Here is an 18,468-nt window from a genome sequence, read left to right as displayed (position 1 = left end):
TCTCATTAAAAAACTGTGTTTGTATCAAATGTTTCTTCCTACAGAACTAAACAAGAACCGGAGGAAGCTATTCGAGCCACCCATCAGGTCCTCTTTTCTGGAAGGGGGAGCGAGCGGCCGCCTCTCGCGCCAGTTTCACGCAGACATGGCCAGCGTCAGCGGGCGGTGGTAGTCGACCTCCAGCTCATCTCTGAACCGTCCATGATGGAGGATCAGCCTCATGCATCAGCAGCCCAGGTTTCAGCGGTTGTTTACCTTCTTTCAGCTGAAGTCAGACTGTTTAGAATGTTACCATATAGTATAAATACATAAATGTGTGTATATACATACATATATATGTATATTAAAAAGCCATAGTTTTACCTGAAGTGCCAACAAGAAAAAAAGGGATTTCTCAGACACATGAGGTTCAGTGTTTACTCCTGATGGAGACACTCAGTCTATTTGGAGCATTTATATATGAAGGTACTGTCCAGTATTTCTGTCCACTTTGTTGTTCAAGGGAACAGGCAGAATGATTAGTACAATCATTTTACACATTGATACTACCTGCATTTGTATTATGCAGTCGTATCAGTGACATGCACTTTAACAATACTAGACTTTTGCCTGTGAGAGCCTTAATTCCTTAGACTGAAGCAATTAAAACTATGCATTTTTTTTTATTGACTAAAAGCACAGATGCATTTTGTACCAAACGAAATGTAAGCACTTAGCCAGAGAGATTAGGGCGCCACCAAATGAAGTGCAGAGTCGCCAACACGGTGACTTCATCAACTTAACACGTCTACCAAAGAAAAGTATCGGTGTGGCCTTTGACCTTCGGCTGCCTTAAGTGTTTTGATTGGTGGACATTCCTCCAAGGTCAGTGTTCGTGTCCAACCACAGTCTGTTTGTCTGTCTTTGTATTTCTAGACAAAACTACAAAAAAAAAAAAAATATTTTGTACTCATTATACATTATGATTTTAGTTTTAGTTTTTATTACCATTTTAGGGGAATGGGTGGGATGTTTAACGGTAATCAGTTTACATATGTATTTTTTTATACGTTCATGAATGAGTTTCTATGATTTTTTTGTAATTAGATTATTATTAGTATCTTTTACTTTTTTTCCTGCCCCTTCAATCTGTGGAGCCGTGACGTGGCTGTGCCATCTGACAGCAGCAGAGACATGAGGCAGTTTGACTGAGCTCTTCAGGCCTCGCTCTGAGTCTGTCAACAGGCATTTCTCTGTGGTTTTCCCTCTGTTTGTTTATAGTGCATGGTCTTTTGTCTGATCTGTTATTTGTCTGTGTCTGTCGGCCTCCCTGTGGCTCCCCGTGTGTGCCCAACATCTCAATGCGCTCCTCCATATATGCAGAATAGGAGTTGCCTCGCTAAAACCGCAGCGTGAGTTTTCTTTTTTGTCTCTCTCTTCACTGGCTGTCCTGTTTATAGCAAGGAAAGACCTCATCGCTGAGCAAGCCATGCCTCTGTCGTGAGAAGTGCCAGAAAAGTGCCAATGTACATAACTAGTTATTCAGCAGGGAGATATTTTGTTAAGAACACTAATATTTTTGGTCTGACCTTGCTCTCCAGATAGGAGGTGCATCACACAAAGAGCCAGTATATTCACAGCTGAGTCAGTTTCATATGAGCGTTACCGCGAGACACAAGTGAGGAACCAGAGTCATCAAAAGGACCGTGAGATTTAAGATGAAAACAAATAGAAGTCTGGAATTTTCTAGTATCAGCCTCGCAATCAAATATCCAGAAAGACCTGGTTAAGCATTGTTTAATGAAGTCGCAGGATTATGCATGCAGCAGCATTTATCATTTAGGCTTGTGTTTGTTTTACGCTCCTATATTGTGTTTTGAAAGGGAAACATCCTTTTTCAACAGTTCATTAACTTGGGATCACTCCAGTGTTTTGTTTTTTTTTGTTTTTTCTTGCGTGTGTGATGTTCTAAAGATTTGTCGGAGGATTTAGCCTAAAAGCCGAATCATCTTCCAAGCTCCTGAGCATTTCGTATCAAGTGCAATTAAGTCTCTTTGTAGCTTTTTCATTTGTTTGTTTCTGGAAAATTGTTTTATATTTTTAGTTTTAGATTAAGTATAAAAAGCTCGGACTGAACATTTATGGAGACAAATCTGACAAAAAGTTCCAGCAGTCCTCAAATAATCAGAGATAAGCCAGTCGCCTCTTTAATTTGCAGTGATTCCTTTAATTTGTTGTTTATCATGTTCACTCTTAACCACTTTCCACCCTCCCTTCCATCTGATCAGAGCCATTCTCAATGGTTGTCACGATAATAACACTGCTCTGAATAATACTCTGACATGGTTGCTGACGCCAACCAGATAATTGTCTCTTTTAGTTTTCTCCCTTTGTTGCATGTCACGTACCCCTCTCTCACCCCGTGTCTCATGTCTTGTCTGCCTCTTTGCTGTTGACTGCCCTACAGAGGCAAAAAAAAAAAAAGCCAAATAATAAGTGTAAAGATAAAATAATATTGGGGGGAGGGGGGGCTTTATCCTGAGAGGAAAACCTGGGGCTGGTTCGCCCTCACTCATCATGGTACTAGATTTAAATTGTTGAGCACTGATTCTCCCAGTGTTGTGACTCGTGTTCCTGCCTAGCAGACAGTTGTTTTCATCCTTCGCCTCATTCGGATGCGTTTGCTCGGAGGACAGTGGAGGTTCTTGTCTTATCAAGTGAATGTTGTTTCAAAATAGAGAAAATATTGATGCATGTTATTGCAGAATATTACGGATCAGTGAAGGGACTCATTAAGTCAAAAAGTTTACTGCCAAGCTTGTCAAGTCTTTGCCCTCGATAGGACAGTTTCACAATTATGTCTTTGATTTGTTGCGTTTAGTCACAGTGTTGTTCCCAAAGGGATTTATTTGAAGGAGTCTTTTGAACTGCAATCAAATGGTACATTTATAATAAATGTAAACCACTAAAGGAAATGATGTATTGCATTACGTTTGTACAACTTTTTCATCTTATACAACCTTTGTTTTTGTGTGTGAGAAAGGTACAATTCTGCACAAAAGTTCAATTTGTGTGTAAACATTGCCATGTGGCCAAAGCTCTGTTCACTGTTGTTGTTATTCTGACTGTATTATAGTGCAGACATAAACAGGAGAAACTGTCAAGCAGGCAAAAGAAGATGTTTGTTCAAACATTCAAATGATATTAAGGTAATAAATGTATGCAAACAAAATGTCTGTTTGGCTCTTATTATAAAATATCTCTTGTGTTTTCTGCAGCTCACAGAATAAAGAGGCATCAGCGTCAATCATCCTTGATAACTTCTCCAGTTTGGAAGGAACATGATATCTGTCCACTCTCAGGAAATCTGGATTTCTGCTTTTCCAGAAATTTCTGCTGTCGCCAGCATTTTTAATGAGGTGTTATAAAATCAGAACATTTTAAATATTCATGCCAAAAAATACCACTGACAAAGTTTCATAATATTTTATTCCTCTTACACAACTAAACAGCACAGGTTTTGCCAAATTGTAAAACATGTAAAGATTACTTCACACATAAATTACATCACATAGCCTACATTCTTGTGAACTTATTTCAAACATTGACAGATGCTGTTACAGAAATTTCCCTAACAGCACACCACATCTCTGCTTCAAAGCCTCACAGTCGACCACAATAAGAAACAAACACTCTGCAGGTTGAGGAACACCACGGTGTCGTGCCGAGTAGCTGCTGCACCACACATGCAAACATGAGGCCTAATCCGCACGGCCTGGATCTGCTTAATCCATCGAAATGAATGTGCTGTGACTGACAGGGACCATACATGCTGTAATGCACGAGAAGAAAATCAGGATGAAACTGGTCGAGGAGTTCAGATTTTAAATTCATCTGTTGGATTGAGGTCACTGTCACCACCTCTCTGCTCTGTGTTGCTCAGCTGTGCCACGTTTACATCAAGCCACGAGAGTCTCTTAGTTTATATGAGCATTGCAACAAAATGGACAATGAGACAAACGTCTTTAAGAGAAGACGACCTATCTGGTTTATTGCAATGATTTCCTGTTGAATCACTGACTGTGCTCTGTGTTGCAGTTTCATTGAAAATCTCAAGGGGGCAGTATTGCCACTCATAATAGACGAGGCTTCTCAGAAACATGTGACATGTTCACAAATTATTAGAAAACATTAAACACATTCAGATTTATTTATCTCACACTGTCACTTTACTTTGTAGTTTTGAGTAGTTTAGTTAATGTGTGTGTCTTTTTCTCTCTCTCTTTCTGTCTCTCTGTCTCTCACACTGTCCCCTTCTCTCTGACTCTGTCTCTATCTCTCTCTGTCTCTCTCAAGTCTTATCCAACACAAATTGAGCTCTTAACAGAAACAAGTGTTGCAGGTGAACGGTGCCCTGTGGCAGCTTGTTCTCCCCACTCTGGAGCTTCTCCAGGTGAAGGACACAGAACGTCTTCTTGTTTAAATAACACCTGAACACTGAATAATAGAATGAAAATACTGGAGTGTGTTATCCTGAAGAGTTCAGGGGTAAAGTGCTGGAAGGATGTTAACAAAACATTCATTGCGGTTTCTGCTGCCAAGTCCTGAAAATTGACTTTCAATCTTCATCAGAAAATAGTTTCCATGCGAACAAATATACATGTATTCGTGAAGTATAATAGTTCTGAAGAAAAGCTTTTAAATCACATATATCAGAATTCCTCCATGTTTCATTTTCAGCAATTACGTGCATGGCACAGTTGCCGACCATTCTCGGTGCCCAGCATGACTAATTTTAATTTCATGTGCTATTGTGACAGACAGGGAGAATGAAGGATGGCTAAATTGCAGAGAGAATGAAGGGTTTTTAATCACCAGCCAAGCATGCATTTATTCAGCATCCTGGCGCCCTCGCCTCTTGAAAACCAGCAGAGTCCACGGGCATCACATATTGTTCTCATGGGCAGCTTGCCTCTGCAGGAAAAGTGTAAAATAGAGCTGTGACTTGCTGCCTCACAGTACCTGGCTCCTGTCCAGTGGACAATATGCTCACAGTGTCCGATCCGTCTGGCTCATTGTGTCTGTCTACCTGCTTTTTTTTTTTTTTTTATCCTTTCTCATGCAAAATGACTCAAATCTCACTAAGAAACACAATGTTCCTACTCTTTGAATATCCGCTCATATCAGTTGCTTTAATTTATTACATCCGACAAAGAGGATCAGCCATTTGTGTGTCTGTTGGCTGGTTTGTTCATTTTCAGTAGGATTATGCAAAAACTACTGAACTGATTTCTACAAAACTAAATGGAAGGACGGGACTCAGGCCAGGAGAGAACCCATTATATTTTGGCTCCAGGGATTTTATTTTCACTTTATTTAACATTGTGAGATGACACATTTTAATTAATGGAGCCTGAGGACATTTGGTGCAGCTTCATTGAATTGATGGGGACAGTTGGTGAAGGTATGTACTCTACTAAGAACCATTCCAGTTTACCTCTCAAAGTTTTTTTTGCTATAAGTAGAGAACATTTTAAGAGACTTTATTTTAGAAATAGCAGTTTTCTTGGGAGGGTGAAATGATCCAACCCGACATTAAGCTTGGTTCAATCAGTCTTTTTTTTTCTCATTAGCTCATACTCGTTTAATGGTTTCTATTCTATATCACCTCAGCCAATTCAATTGTGCCAGTCTCTGTTAACCCATTATCTTTTTGCTGTCATTACAGAGTCTGACTGATGAAACCAACCTCCACCTGCAGGTCTCACCCATCCACCTTTAATCTCCATTAGTGGATATTCCTGCGCAGTTAATGAAAACAACAACAATTCCACAAGAAAGTAGAATTTGCAAATACGTTTCTTTGTCTCTGAACACAATAGATTCATATTTTTGGAAATACACTCATTCACAGTGTTGCTACAGAATGGATGAGAGGATTGATACCACTCTTCTGCAACAAAGCAAATAAACGTATTTCCCAGAATATTTTTCTACATTATATTAAATAAACGTATTAAATTAATAAATGTTCCGACCCCCTGATTAAAATATCTGGGTTTTGGTCTTGAATGTTACTTTAACGCTCATTATCTTTTAACGTGACAACGGGGGGGGGGGGGGGCAGTGAAGGCGTTCCATTCATGAAAACCTCAGATAAACAGACACACACACACACACGACCGTTATCAATCAGACTGCAGCCACGCTAAAGGCAGAGCTCACACTGAAAATCAATGACACACTTAATTTGCTTCCCCCAGATAAATGTAGTTGTGGTGTGTAGTGACACACACACACACACATACATACACACACACACACATACATACACACATACATACACACACACACTCACTGAACCCTGCAGACTTGGAATTGTGTTCTGCTCATTTAAAATGTTGTGACCTGTGCTCCATATACTGGCTTGGATGAGAAGTGATGTGTGGTGACTGCAGGGTGTGTGTGTTAATGTGGGTGTGTGGCAGACAGAGGAACATGTAGAAAGTGATGAGTAAATATAGTGAGATAGATATTTAGTTATGGATCACTTCTTTGTCTTGCTCCTTCTGTTATTTTGAAATGTGGCCAGTTTGGTTCTATACTCTCAATGCACCTCTTTTCCTGCGATTTCTCCATCTGTCACTGTTTTCATGTGGCCTGAGCTGCAAACACAGCAGAGTGAGCAAATCCGAGTGGACTGCCAAGACAGGGCATACTGTGATGTGTAGTATACAAACACAAACACACACGCACACAGACACACACAGACACAGCAGAGTCATGTGCACCTCAGAGACCAGGATTGACAGAGGAGGGGATGTGTGAAAAGTGATGGAGAGAAAAAGATGGAAGTGGTTGAATGTGAAGAGGAAAAGAAAAGGTAGAGGAGGAGCTGAGGAGGAGAGGAGGGATATTGGTGAGGGGGGGAGGGGAAGGACTTGGCTGGGTGTGTGTTCTGTTGGGCGCAGTGTTGCTTTCCCCTCGTCCTCCTGCAGCTCCACTGGAAACACTGACGCTAACACAGGGTGACTCTGACTGGAGGGGATGCGGGTGGGTGGAGAGAGGGATGGCAAGGAGGACAGATTGGAGATATAGGATGAGAAGGAGCACACTAGAGTCGGTCAGCTACATCCTCCACCTCCTCCTCCCTTTTCCTCCTCCTCCTTTCCAATAGCAGATATACGCAGCAAGCAGAGCGGGGAAATGGACAGGGGGAAGGCCACAAAGAGAAATAGATGATGGCGTACATAACAATGAGCTGTTTTTCATTTTGCTCCTTCAGGCCGTTAGATGAGCTCTGGTTCTTATTGTTTATGTTTGTAACCAACAGACCTTGGATGAGCTCACTAGTTTAGTCAGAACAGAGTCTGTCTAGGTTTGGACTGCAGGGCCGTGAACATCATGCTGCAGGTAACTCTCCTACACTAGGGACACATAACAAAAATAGAATCGGTTTATCTGTTGATACTGACTCCAGCAGCATCTTCTCCTCACACACAGACAACTCTGAAGGAAGCGATCTGCTGACCTTCACTTTTAATGAGTTGTATTTCCAAGGCAGGAAATTTGAGGCGGATGCAGCGTCGCCCTCATGAAATCTGAGCGTGGAATAGATTCAGGGCGTCTGGTGGTTCATGTGTTTGATACCGAATCTGAATGCCACAGTGATTACGAGCTTACTCGGATTTTAATTCGCCTGCCCGGCAATAACCCCCATTCACTAATCCTGGGGCGTGCATGAAAATGCTCTGCAACTATATCCTGGTTTACTGCATGATTGAGATTCTGTTGTACTCCCTTGTCATATTCAGAAGTGGTGATGAGGATGTGTCAGATGAGGTAAGGTGGCTTCCTTTCTACGATTCAGTGCAGACTGGTGCATCAGTCCCCCCCCCCCTCCCATTTTTGAACAGCATGACTCAGGGGCCCCATGGGCGCAGCTGCAGAATCCGTTGTCCGCTGAATAGATAAACACTGTGTCGCCTCTCCTCAGGGCGCCTTGTATAAGGCAGAGAGACAAAAACAAATAGTAAGTGACACCACCCCCCTCCGATGTTCCCATGTGAAGAATGCAGAGGAGACAGGACTGGTTTAGGAGAATGAACATGTCTTCATGATGATCAGATTTCACTCCTGCATGTATGATAGTAGCAGACAGTTAAGAGGCGCCTGCAGCCTTCATTGTGCATTTAGCCACAGTTTACCCACGCACTTGACCTTTCATGCTTTGGCAATGCAGCCTCTGTGGACCACTGATAAAGGAGGTGTAGTGAGCTGTAGTCTATAGGGAGATAACACACACACACACACACAACCTTGTAGTTCTATCTTAGTGAGGACATTCATCTGCATAATGCATTCCTAGTCCCAAACCTGAATCATCACACCTACATGTCTAAACCTAAATCTAACACTAACCCTGACTGTAACCCTAAATACAAACTAAACCTCGTTCTAAACTTGACCCTAATCACATCCTAACCTTGATCCAAATTCTAGCCTTAACCCGAGACCTAGTTCAAACCCTAAATACAAACTAACCCTAATTTAATCATAACCTTAACCCACACCTAATGCTAACCCTAACCTTGATTTTAACCCTAATTCTAACTTGAACCTTAACCTTACCTTGAACCCAACCTTAAAACATCTTGATTTTGATGATTTGCGTTCTTTTTGTCCCTATAAGGATGAAAAGTCCACTAAATATATGACCTTGTTAACAGATTTAGGTCCCAACAACATGAGTAATACAGGTAAGTAATACCTGAACTGTTCAGGCTGAACAACACACACACACACACACACACACACACACACACACACATACACACAGAGCCAAGCATATAGCACATGGTTCTCAGACATGGTTTTGCATTTTTATTACCATACCACAGTGCACAAATGATCCTTTATAAGACATAACAGCAGAGGTGCTCATTCATTATGCGGAGCAATATGTCCGAGTCATCCCACTGCTCATTACTGTGCGCTCCTCCTGCACCTGAGACCTCCACCTCACCATATAAGGACATGTGAGACCCTCACCGCCTGACGTTGAACGTGAAACTGGAAGAGAAAGGGAGTGCATGTGTGCACGGATCTAGCTAGAGACCTAAACCGGGGGGGGCACACCGGGATAATCTGGTTACATAAGAAACCATTGAATTTGCAGAACGTGTCTGCTGCACTAATCCACTGAACTATTCATGTTCAACTGTCCCGCGGCGCACACTTGTGGCTCTGGAGGCACCAGACAATGCGCAGGGTGCACGGAGAGCGCGTGGAATGAGATAAACGCACAAGACGACGAGCGTCTCAGAATCTTGTATGTGCAAACGCGTCTCTGCGGGAGCTGCTTTGCTTCACGTTGCAAAAAGCCGAACCTGCAGCTCGGGCTTGAGCTGTTTCGCGCCCGTGACGATTCCGCTGACGCGCCAGTAGCCGCACCACCCAGGAGACAGAGCTGAGCTGCTGTGCGCGGCGGAGCGAGTGGAAAACGCGTCTTTCTCCCTCTCTCTCTCTCTCTCTCTCTCTCTTCCTCTTTCTCTTTCTCTTTCTCTTTCCTTCCTCCGTGAGTGGACCGAAGCTGTTCTCCTGCAAGTCCCGTGTACCACACTCAACGACCCGCAGCATTTCACCAGAGACAGCATCATCCAGGTTCCGCTGCAGAGATGGAGGTACCAGGCTTGGCGCACAACATCACCAGTCCGTTAAGTCCCTGCGAGGGGATGATCAAGGACCTGAGCCTAGACGCCATACAGTTGTGCGAGCGAGATGGTGAGTAGGTTTGCTTTTTTCACATATAACATACATCATAGGCCCAATCTGCAATTTGAGAGTGTTCCTCCTTGTTTTTAGATGCACCACGTTCCCTTATTGTGTGTTTTGAGGGGATAATAGTGGCCGCTCGCTCCGCCGGTTCCTTTGCTGATTGGATGGATGGATGTTGCGCTTGTGCGTGTGTGGAATAGCTGAGCGTCTTTTCAGTTGCAGTCAGGTTTTTGTGCATTCGTCTCTGCTCATATTGAAATGTGCATTCCTGCAAACTGCACGTGCACAGACCAGTGAACAGTGTTAAGTGATGGGAGACTTTCAGCACCACAGACATGGACAGAGGCCGGTGGACACCCCGCCTATGACCGCCGCTCCTGGGCTTTTCTTCTCAGGAAGCTGCCTCAATTTATTGATTTGCATCTAAACCATGACACAAACAATTATTTTTATAATCTCATATCACATAATCAACCGGTAAAAACTCCCTCTAGGTTTAGATTTTTATGCATTAAATCATTCACATGCATCTGTGCTGGATAAAAGTTTTTATTTTTCAGTATTAATCATAAAATACAACATTGATATCAAATTGCGCTGCGTAGAATGCATATATGAGCCACTTTTGTAATATCAAAGTATATAAGCAGTCTTTAAATGAGCAGGTTTAACAGTGATGCAAATATAATGGTGAGGAGGGGGAAAAAAGCAAGTCATCATCAGGAGAGAATGAGAGGCTCAAACATGGCTGCACCCACATGTGTGTGTGTGTGTGTGTGTGTGTGTGTGTGTGTGTGTGTGTGCGTGCGTGCGTGTGCGTGCGCGTGCGTGCGTGTGTGTGTGTGCGTGTGTGTGCACAGGCGCTGGAGCCCTACACACCCATCACTGCAATTACAAACCATTGATTCCACATCTGAGACTAATGGTCACAGAGATTCCCCCTTTTTAATTAAGCTTGTAGATTAAAACAAATGACATTGAAATGAGACTGCCTCTTTTCAGCTGAGGGGATGTAATTGAGTTTTTTCCATATTTTCTGGATCTGTATTTGGATTGGTCGGTCAGGACGCCCCTGGAGTCAGTGGTGTGTCATCACCGAGCCTTCAAATGACCCCTAGCATCTTATCACTGTGCCGTCATTGTACCACATGTGCCTCATTTTCTCATCTGCCGGAGCTGCTCGTCATAATGTAATACAGCAGGATGCAGTTTATATCCTCTTAGTGCTTCGCTGGCCTCATTCTAAAGCTGTAATTTTAATAATGGTGTATACAGGCTGAGGCTGGACGTCTCTCTAATGGACCCCTGTGCCGGTGTTGTGCTTCCTATGCTGCAGCTCGGGCGGGAGCTTTTATGATGAAGCCATGATGGTCTTTGCAGCATAACAGCCACTTTCCTGTTTGTCAGGTAGATTGTCCAGTGTAAACAGTGCCTCTGTTTCATTGAGACACCCACATACTGTCTGTTTGTGGAGCAACACAGTCACAATGTCTACCTTCTGTGCAGAGGATCAATCAGTGGTTGCCGTATCCGAGTATGCCCATCAATAGAATATGGACCGAAATCTCTCAACCAAAGACTTCAAGAGAGTTATTCATGCTTTTATTACCTTGCAGGTCGATTATTTCAATTCCTTGTGTCCTGGTGTAGAACTGACGTCTCTTCATTGTGTGCATCATCACCTTCTCACTGGAAAAACAAAGGTAGATCACATTACAGCAGTACTGGCAACTCTTCAATGGCTTCCTTTCAAATTCAGGATGGAGTTTAGGATTTTATTAGCTAGTTATTTAAAATGGATTAGATTTTAAATGGACCATTTTCTTTAGTTGCACCTTCCTGCTCCATCCCGAGCACTGGGGTCGACCATCCTGATGTTTGTGGATGTCCCGGGATCTAGGCTGAGACCATAAAAACGTTCAATTCATTGCGTCCAATTCGAGTTGAGTTTGAGACCTCGATTTCATCTGCCATTGTGCACTGTTCTAATTCTCAAATTAGATCTTAAATGATCTTAAAACAATTTTTTGCCTTTGTATCTTCAATTTATTTTGTCTCTCTCTATATATATGAATATTTAAGTTCTTATTTCTATATTATAAATCTATTCAGCACTGATAATCTTTGCTGCTTACTGTGCAGATGATCTGCTCCATGTTTGGATTCAACGTAATCCAGCAGTGTCCTCCCTTAATCAACAGTGAGTGAAGCTTGTCATGTTTGTATTATATTAGAGTTCCTGTTATTTCCCTGAAATTGTATCTTGAACACATTTAGAATAACCTTCAGAAATACTGAAAAGTTTCCACCTGCCCAGCCACACCCTGTGTAGCAGACTGCCCACTTCCAGTTTTCCCAGAAACTTTTTTTATTCATCTGATCGATTCGCACATTCTTCTGACCGTATTCATTTCAGTTAAGCATAGCTGTCTAAATTTATCTCCCATATCCATTAATATTTAATTGAGAGGCATGAGAGGCTTATGTGCCTTGTGCTGACCCAGCAAATGGAAATAGATGCAGCTTCAGTAATCTGTGGGAAAGAGCTTTCTCTCCCTCACACACACCGAGGACTGAATTTCAATGCACAAAAGTGGGATACAATTTGTTTCTGTGTGTGCGCCCTGTTAGAGGGGATGTCACAGCCTTAATGGTTCGGTTTAGCGACGGGGTTGTGACATGAATAAGCAAGAGGTGGGGAATGTTTTGCTTTGAGTCATGAGCAGTTGGAAAATTACAGAATCTGCACTTATGAAAGAGACGTCTCTGTTGCATGTGTGCGGAGATCTGGGGATTTAGAGCTTCCATAATGTTTGTGCTGGATAGAAATTAGTCTCCAAGCCCTGAAATGCTGTGACTGAAGGGACCACCGTTTTGATTTTAGATCCACAGTTACTGCGTATTTACAGGGGATAATGAAATACATGCTACATGTCTCTGAAGACCTTCCACTGTGGCCGTTGACATAATTTGGTTGCTGTGATGGATGACTACCATTTATGCATCCAAGTACTCTGTCTGCACTCTGTGAAATCTCTCCGAGCAAAATACTGCAGCTCCAGCTGTGTCATCCTCAATCTGGCAGTGTGTGTGTGGATGTGTGTGTCCATGACAGAAAGATGCTTGTTCTTTCTTGCTACTTTTCAAAAACACTGTTGAGCTTAGAATCATCATGGAAATTAGTTTTGCAAGATTTAATCAGCAGTGAGAGTAATATTTAATATTTAATGCAGAAACAGTTTTTCTATTTCATTGCACAAAATTTGTTGCTTCTCAGACTTAAGTTAATAGATTTTTTTAAGCTAGCAACAAGCCGTTATGGATGGACAGATTGGTTTGAGTCCAACACAGTCACAACTGAAACATCTCAACTATAGTGGATATATCATATCCATCTTTTTCCAGTGAGTAGGATTGATGACATTACCACAATCGTATCAGTGTGAGCTAATTAGCAGATGTTAGCCTGCTTACATGCTAGGCCATGATGGTTAACATCATAGACTGTATATAAAGATGGACGACGCATCTCTACTTCCTCGCGACGTGCAAAACCAAAACTAAGATATACCCGAATACACCGCCGCCATCTTGGGCAGTTGCATATTTTCAACCAATTCCAAGTCAGTCAATCAAACGTACATCGATGTGATAAAAACTACCAAAAATGACAGAAACCATCTTTCAGAAAACAAATCTGAAAGATTCTGAAAAGATCAGCCAGCCACCAGATCAAGATGATTTGGCTTCACTTGTGGGGCGCTGTCATGTCGTCCATCATAGACAGACTATGGTAAACACTATCTGCTGAGGATTAGTGAAACATACAGGACCGCAGTTCTGCTCGACCTTGTGTAGAACAACAACTCCTGTGAAAACTGCTCGGTGCACTTGAGTGGAGTTCAGTCAGTTTGTGGTGGTGCAACAGGAGGCCGGCCCTATGACACACAGCACCGTCTGAGTCAGCTGGCATTTTAGTTTGGCCAGTGTTCAGTGTGAGCAGTTGTGTGGCATGACTGTGCTGGCAACAGGCTCAGGTAGTGCACTGACACTTATGCTCACTTGTTATTGACTGAGATAGTGAAAATTATTATTATTATTAATCTCTGTCAGACATTTTCCTTTTGGCATGAATGCTCTCAACATTAATATGTACCTCTGCCTTTATGTTTGACACGGTTATTTCTCATAAATCTTTTAAATATTGTAATTTTGTTTGACACATGCAACATTTGTTTGGTAGTTTCTCCTCAGTCGAGGGTTCAGAACGTACACAATATTACGCCCTATGAGGAAACTGGGATTTGTGAATATGGGCAATAGAAATATGATTTGATTTGAGACATTAATACTAATATTAAAAAACCTCCTATGGATTTTTACTGCAGTTGCTTTTTAATTCAAATTCTATGCAGATGAAAAATGATGACTCACTCTGGGTTTGGACACATTTTTCGGTCTTCTTTTAAATGAATGTATAAGAATAGGGACGGGTCAATTCTGAACTAATGAGTCGTTGTTTGCTATTCAGGAGCTCTTTGGTTTGTAAAAAGGTGGAACCACACATTGTTGACCCTGATGAACGGGGCATTGTTTATCTCACTCTGAGAGAAAGATGCTTCCCCGTTGGCAGCTTCTCTCGCTCCCAGCATGGTCCCTGTCTCTGTCTGTGCATTCAGAGGAACAAAGGCGTGATTTTCAAAAGGCCTGCGAGCATCACCGCTCAGTGAGTGTGTGCCGCTCTGCTCATGTCTATGCTTCAATTTTAGACCTGAAACTGCTGCAACTTAAATGGTAGGAGGCTCCTCTGTCTGAAATGAGTGGCCACTTGTGTGCAGTCAGAGACAGTCAGTCTCTTTGTCACATCGTACACCCACATCTGAGACTTTGTACATTTAAGTCTCCATATTAACTTTAAGCATTAATATTGGATCTGGTGGCAAAAATCTCAAATAGCCTGATGATAACTGGTTTTTATTTTTTACTTCTCTAGCCGTGTTGACAAAGATCAACTGAAATTGAAGGACCACTCGGAGCACTGTCTCTGTATTATTTGGTCTCGTGTGTGTGGAGTTGATCTGTCACTTGTATTTCTTTTCACCTCTGCTCAATGCTGATTGGAGATTGTTGTAATTTTGTGAAAATGTGAAAAGTAAAAAGAGAAGTATGAATCTTCAAGTGGAGCGTACGTCTCACACGGTGAACACTTTGACTCCCACTGTTCTTCTGAGTGCATTCACATTGTGTAGATGGCCTGAAAGGGAATCGAATAACTCAAACAAGTAATTCACAGCATCAAGCCAGGTGTGACTGGAACAAATCCCACCACAGAGAGCCATTAGGACGAACCTATGCATGCATGTTAACAGGATTCTTATTGATCCTTGTGCATCTACTGCTATTCCACTCTGGCATTTGGCTGCACGCTGAGTGAAAGGGCAACACACGGTAACGGTGCATTTGATAGGGTTTGTCAGAATTTACAGCGTAGACTTTCCATCTTGTGAAATATAATGCTTTTGCAGTACCAGTGCAGATATTTTTGTGTCCTCCATTTTGTTTCTCTGCTCAAGCATGTGCACTGCTCTTGTGTATCAAGTTGAATGTGCTGCTACATTCTGTTGATCCCCCTGTACATGTGTGCACAGCATGAGTAATCTGCACAGCAAGGGCTTACAAACTGACTCATTTTGCTTGATCATGATTAGACAAAAATCCCCTCACCCTCTGCCTCATGCATTGTAAGAGTTTAACACAATAACAGAACAACAGTGTATAATAGCCTCCATGGTGACATTATGACACAACAAAATGAATATTGGCTGCAGCCACAACCTGGGAGCAAATAGAAATCTGTAAGAGTGAGGCTGGTTACAATGCTGGCATCATTATGTGACACTGACGGGTGGGGTCTCTCATATGAGACTGTAAAAGGTTCTGCTCTTCATCTTAATGACCTTGACGTTCACTCCTCCATCTTTCACCCAGACGAGTCGGTGCAGAGCTTGACTACTGGATCTCACAAAGCCTGTGTTTACCTGCAGGCAGCTCATTATATTCATATTGACATGTTGCATTTTATTTAATACATTTGATGATGAATTTGTTTGCATAATGTTATACTGCCACATTATATTCTCCATCCATTACCCAGCATGCCGCTGGGCCGACATGTAGAGACAAACAACCATTCAGACTCGCAGACATGTGGAGAACATGCAAACTCCACACACAGACTCCTGGCAGGGTTTCGAACCAAGAACCTTCTGTTGGCTCAAAGGATTCAGTCCAGAGTTGAACCTTTGGATCTCACAAAGCGTGTGTTTGGCACATGTTATCTTTATATTCAGATGCAAGTTGCAGTAAACTGTATTTAATAATTTTGATGTTGAATTTGTTAGCTTGATGGAATACTGCTTAATTAAATATTCATGTTTTTATATTGATTTCATTTAAGAATAATAAGAGTGAACAGAATTTATTTCTGTTCTTCTCTGCTCAGTAAACTGTAGGTGGTCCAGATCTTGTTTTCCCTTATAGCATCATTTTCAGCCTGACTGAGCGGCCTCTGGAGTGTTGTGTGGGCAATATCTGATTGCGTTTGGAAAGCCTCACTGTGTCGGTGTAGTGCCTCCGTGTGCAGGTTAATTAAGAGAGCATTAGAGTAAACAAGAGCTAAATCAGCAGTGTGGAGTCTGAAGGAGCTGGCAGGGTAAAAACCTGCATGAGCTCTGTTTGAAGGGAAACATCAGTGTTGACGTTCCCAGATTCAGGCTCAACACAACAACTGGATCATCGCTGCTGTTTGGTTTAGGTTCATGTTTACAGTAACTTACAGGTAACACTGTAAAAAATGATCGTTCTACTTTAGTTTAATTGCTGCCTTAGAAACACGAGTAAACTCGAACAATTACCATCATCCAATACTTAGGCAGATGAATTAGATAGAAGCCTAAAAGCTGATAAATGAAAATGTTTATTTAAGACTGAGACCGGAAATTTAATGTTTATAATCCGTGATCAGCACAAAATCAATGAGTGATTAACTGCACGATGAGGTCTGTATTACTTTTTATGACCGTGTCTGTACTTAAGTTTCTTTTGAATTTTCCTTCCTTTCCCTGACACAGATGTGAGAGATGTTTTTCTCTTGTTTTGGTAAAGGTCAGCAGCAGAAAGTCTCAGGTGGGACATTATTTCGCTGAGATCACCGTCCGCTCTGTGCTGCGCTGACTCAGTGAAGCAATTTCCGAGTTCTGCGCCGCCGTGTCCCATGTTGATGCTCTCAGTCTGAACCAAACTTATCAGCTTAGTGGGGTTTAGTACAACGAGACGTGGACCGGCAGTGGGACGAGGTGTTTTCATAAAAACAAGGCAGAGTGGTCACATGATGTCTGATAATAAAATAAGCTTTCACTAGTCTGAAGATTAATATCATTTTTGTCTGGTAAAGTCATTTTTCAACTCTAAATTCAGTGCATGTATTTAGTTTTCATCATGAGCAGCAGTATCTTCCACTTAACGAAAGAGGTTTTCTCTCTAGGTTAAAGATGATTATTTGCAGTAATCAGCTACAGCCGTGATTAGGAACTAGTGATTAGGACAAAAGTAAGTAGGGGGTCTGGTCTGGTCTGGTCTCGTCGTAGAGACCATACTTTTCTCTATTAGTGATATTATTTTAAGTCATGATCGGGAAAACAGCCAAACCGGAATATATTGTAAGATGGTCATTGGTCGTAGGAGTCACCTTCCTTTTTGTCCATTTCCTAAAATGAATCCATTTACAAATGCTGTTGTTGATGAGTTGAGGCGAGACAGAGGCGTCCACACAGCCCAATTACAGGATTACTCTTTTATCTGGCCCTCTCTCAGCTGATGAGCGGAGATGGATGTTCCATGCTCGGCTGCTTCTTCCTTTGTTTGGTCTCCAAAGGAGTTTCAGTGGAGTTGTGCCTTTATTGCATTCTTGTATTTTACTCACTCTCGTGTTTAGACCCCTGAGCGTGCACAGGAAACTCATTGTTGCCGTGCCAAGTGGGCGTCTCCCAGCGTGACGTGAAGTCTATATTCATCCTAAAACTACAAAGCTCTCATTGAACCATTGACATTTTCTGTGGCCTCTGTGTGCACTTGGGATTCTACTCCTCTGCTACATGTTGTGTCACTTGCAGGGACCTGGCTAATTGGTGTTGTACATTTCTGACCAGGCTGACAAGACAAAATACTGTGAAATTGTAATTGTCTACGTTAATGCAGCTCAAACTGAGCTTTCACCGGTATTTTAAATGTTCTTGTTTCAGGCTCTTCAACAACTGAAGATTCAAGATTCAAGAACTTTACTGTCATTGTGCAAGAACGACAAATTACGAAAGCTTCACGCTCAAAACAAATTGTGCGTGTTAAACAGATTTACAGAGAAAATATACAAATAAAAAAGAAATATAAGCAAAATAAGAATAAAATATGAAAGTATAAAAAGTTCTTCAATAAAAAAAATTTATTAAGTGGCACGATAAACATTATAGTTATTATCATTATTACAGTGTTTTAAGGTGCTTTAAGTGTGTGGATTTACTTCTGTGTAGTAGCCAAGTTATTTCTTACTACTGATTGGAAATGACTCTTTATGCAGAGACGAGATTCATTCAGTAGCGTTTGAAATATTTAATGCAGCATATGTTATAAGCAGCAGATGTGTGTGTGTGTGTGTGT

At 41.9% G+C, this 18,468-nt stretch overlaps 2 protein-coding genes across 2 annotated transcripts in view; both read left to right on the top strand.

The window, feature by feature from the left end:
- LOC109636371 (protein bicaudal C homolog 1) overlaps positions 1–3,211 on the top strand; it is a 56,244-nt gene extending 53,033 nt beyond the window's left edge. The window contains exon 21 of the mRNA XM_020098026.2: positions 45–3,211. Within this exon, the coding sequence (XP_019953585.1) occupies positions 45–172 (128 nt within the window). The 3' untranslated portion in view covers positions 173–3,211. The remainder of the gene's footprint in view (positions 1–44) is intronic.
- Positions 3,212–6,439: 3,228 nt separating this feature from the next.
- Positions 6,440–18,468, top strand: part of phyhiplb (phytanoyl-CoA 2-hydroxylase interacting protein-like b) — a 19,261-nt gene continuing 7,232 nt past the window's right edge. Inside the window, exon 1 of the mRNA XM_020097960.2 lies at positions 6,440–9,762. Coding sequence (XP_019953519.2) covers positions 9,657–9,762 — 106 coding nt within the window. The 5' untranslated portion in view covers positions 6,440–9,656. The remainder of the gene's footprint in view (positions 9,763–18,468) is intronic.

This window comes from Paralichthys olivaceus, chromosome 14, assembly GCF_024713975.1.
Source record: "Paralichthys olivaceus isolate ysfri-2021 chromosome 14, ASM2471397v2, whole genome shotgun sequence".
Taxonomy (NCBI): Eukaryota; Metazoa; Chordata; class Actinopteri; order Pleuronectiformes; family Paralichthyidae; genus Paralichthys; species Paralichthys olivaceus.
The sequence above is the reverse complement of the archived record's forward strand: the minus strand, read 5'-3'. Positions and strand labels throughout refer to the sequence as shown.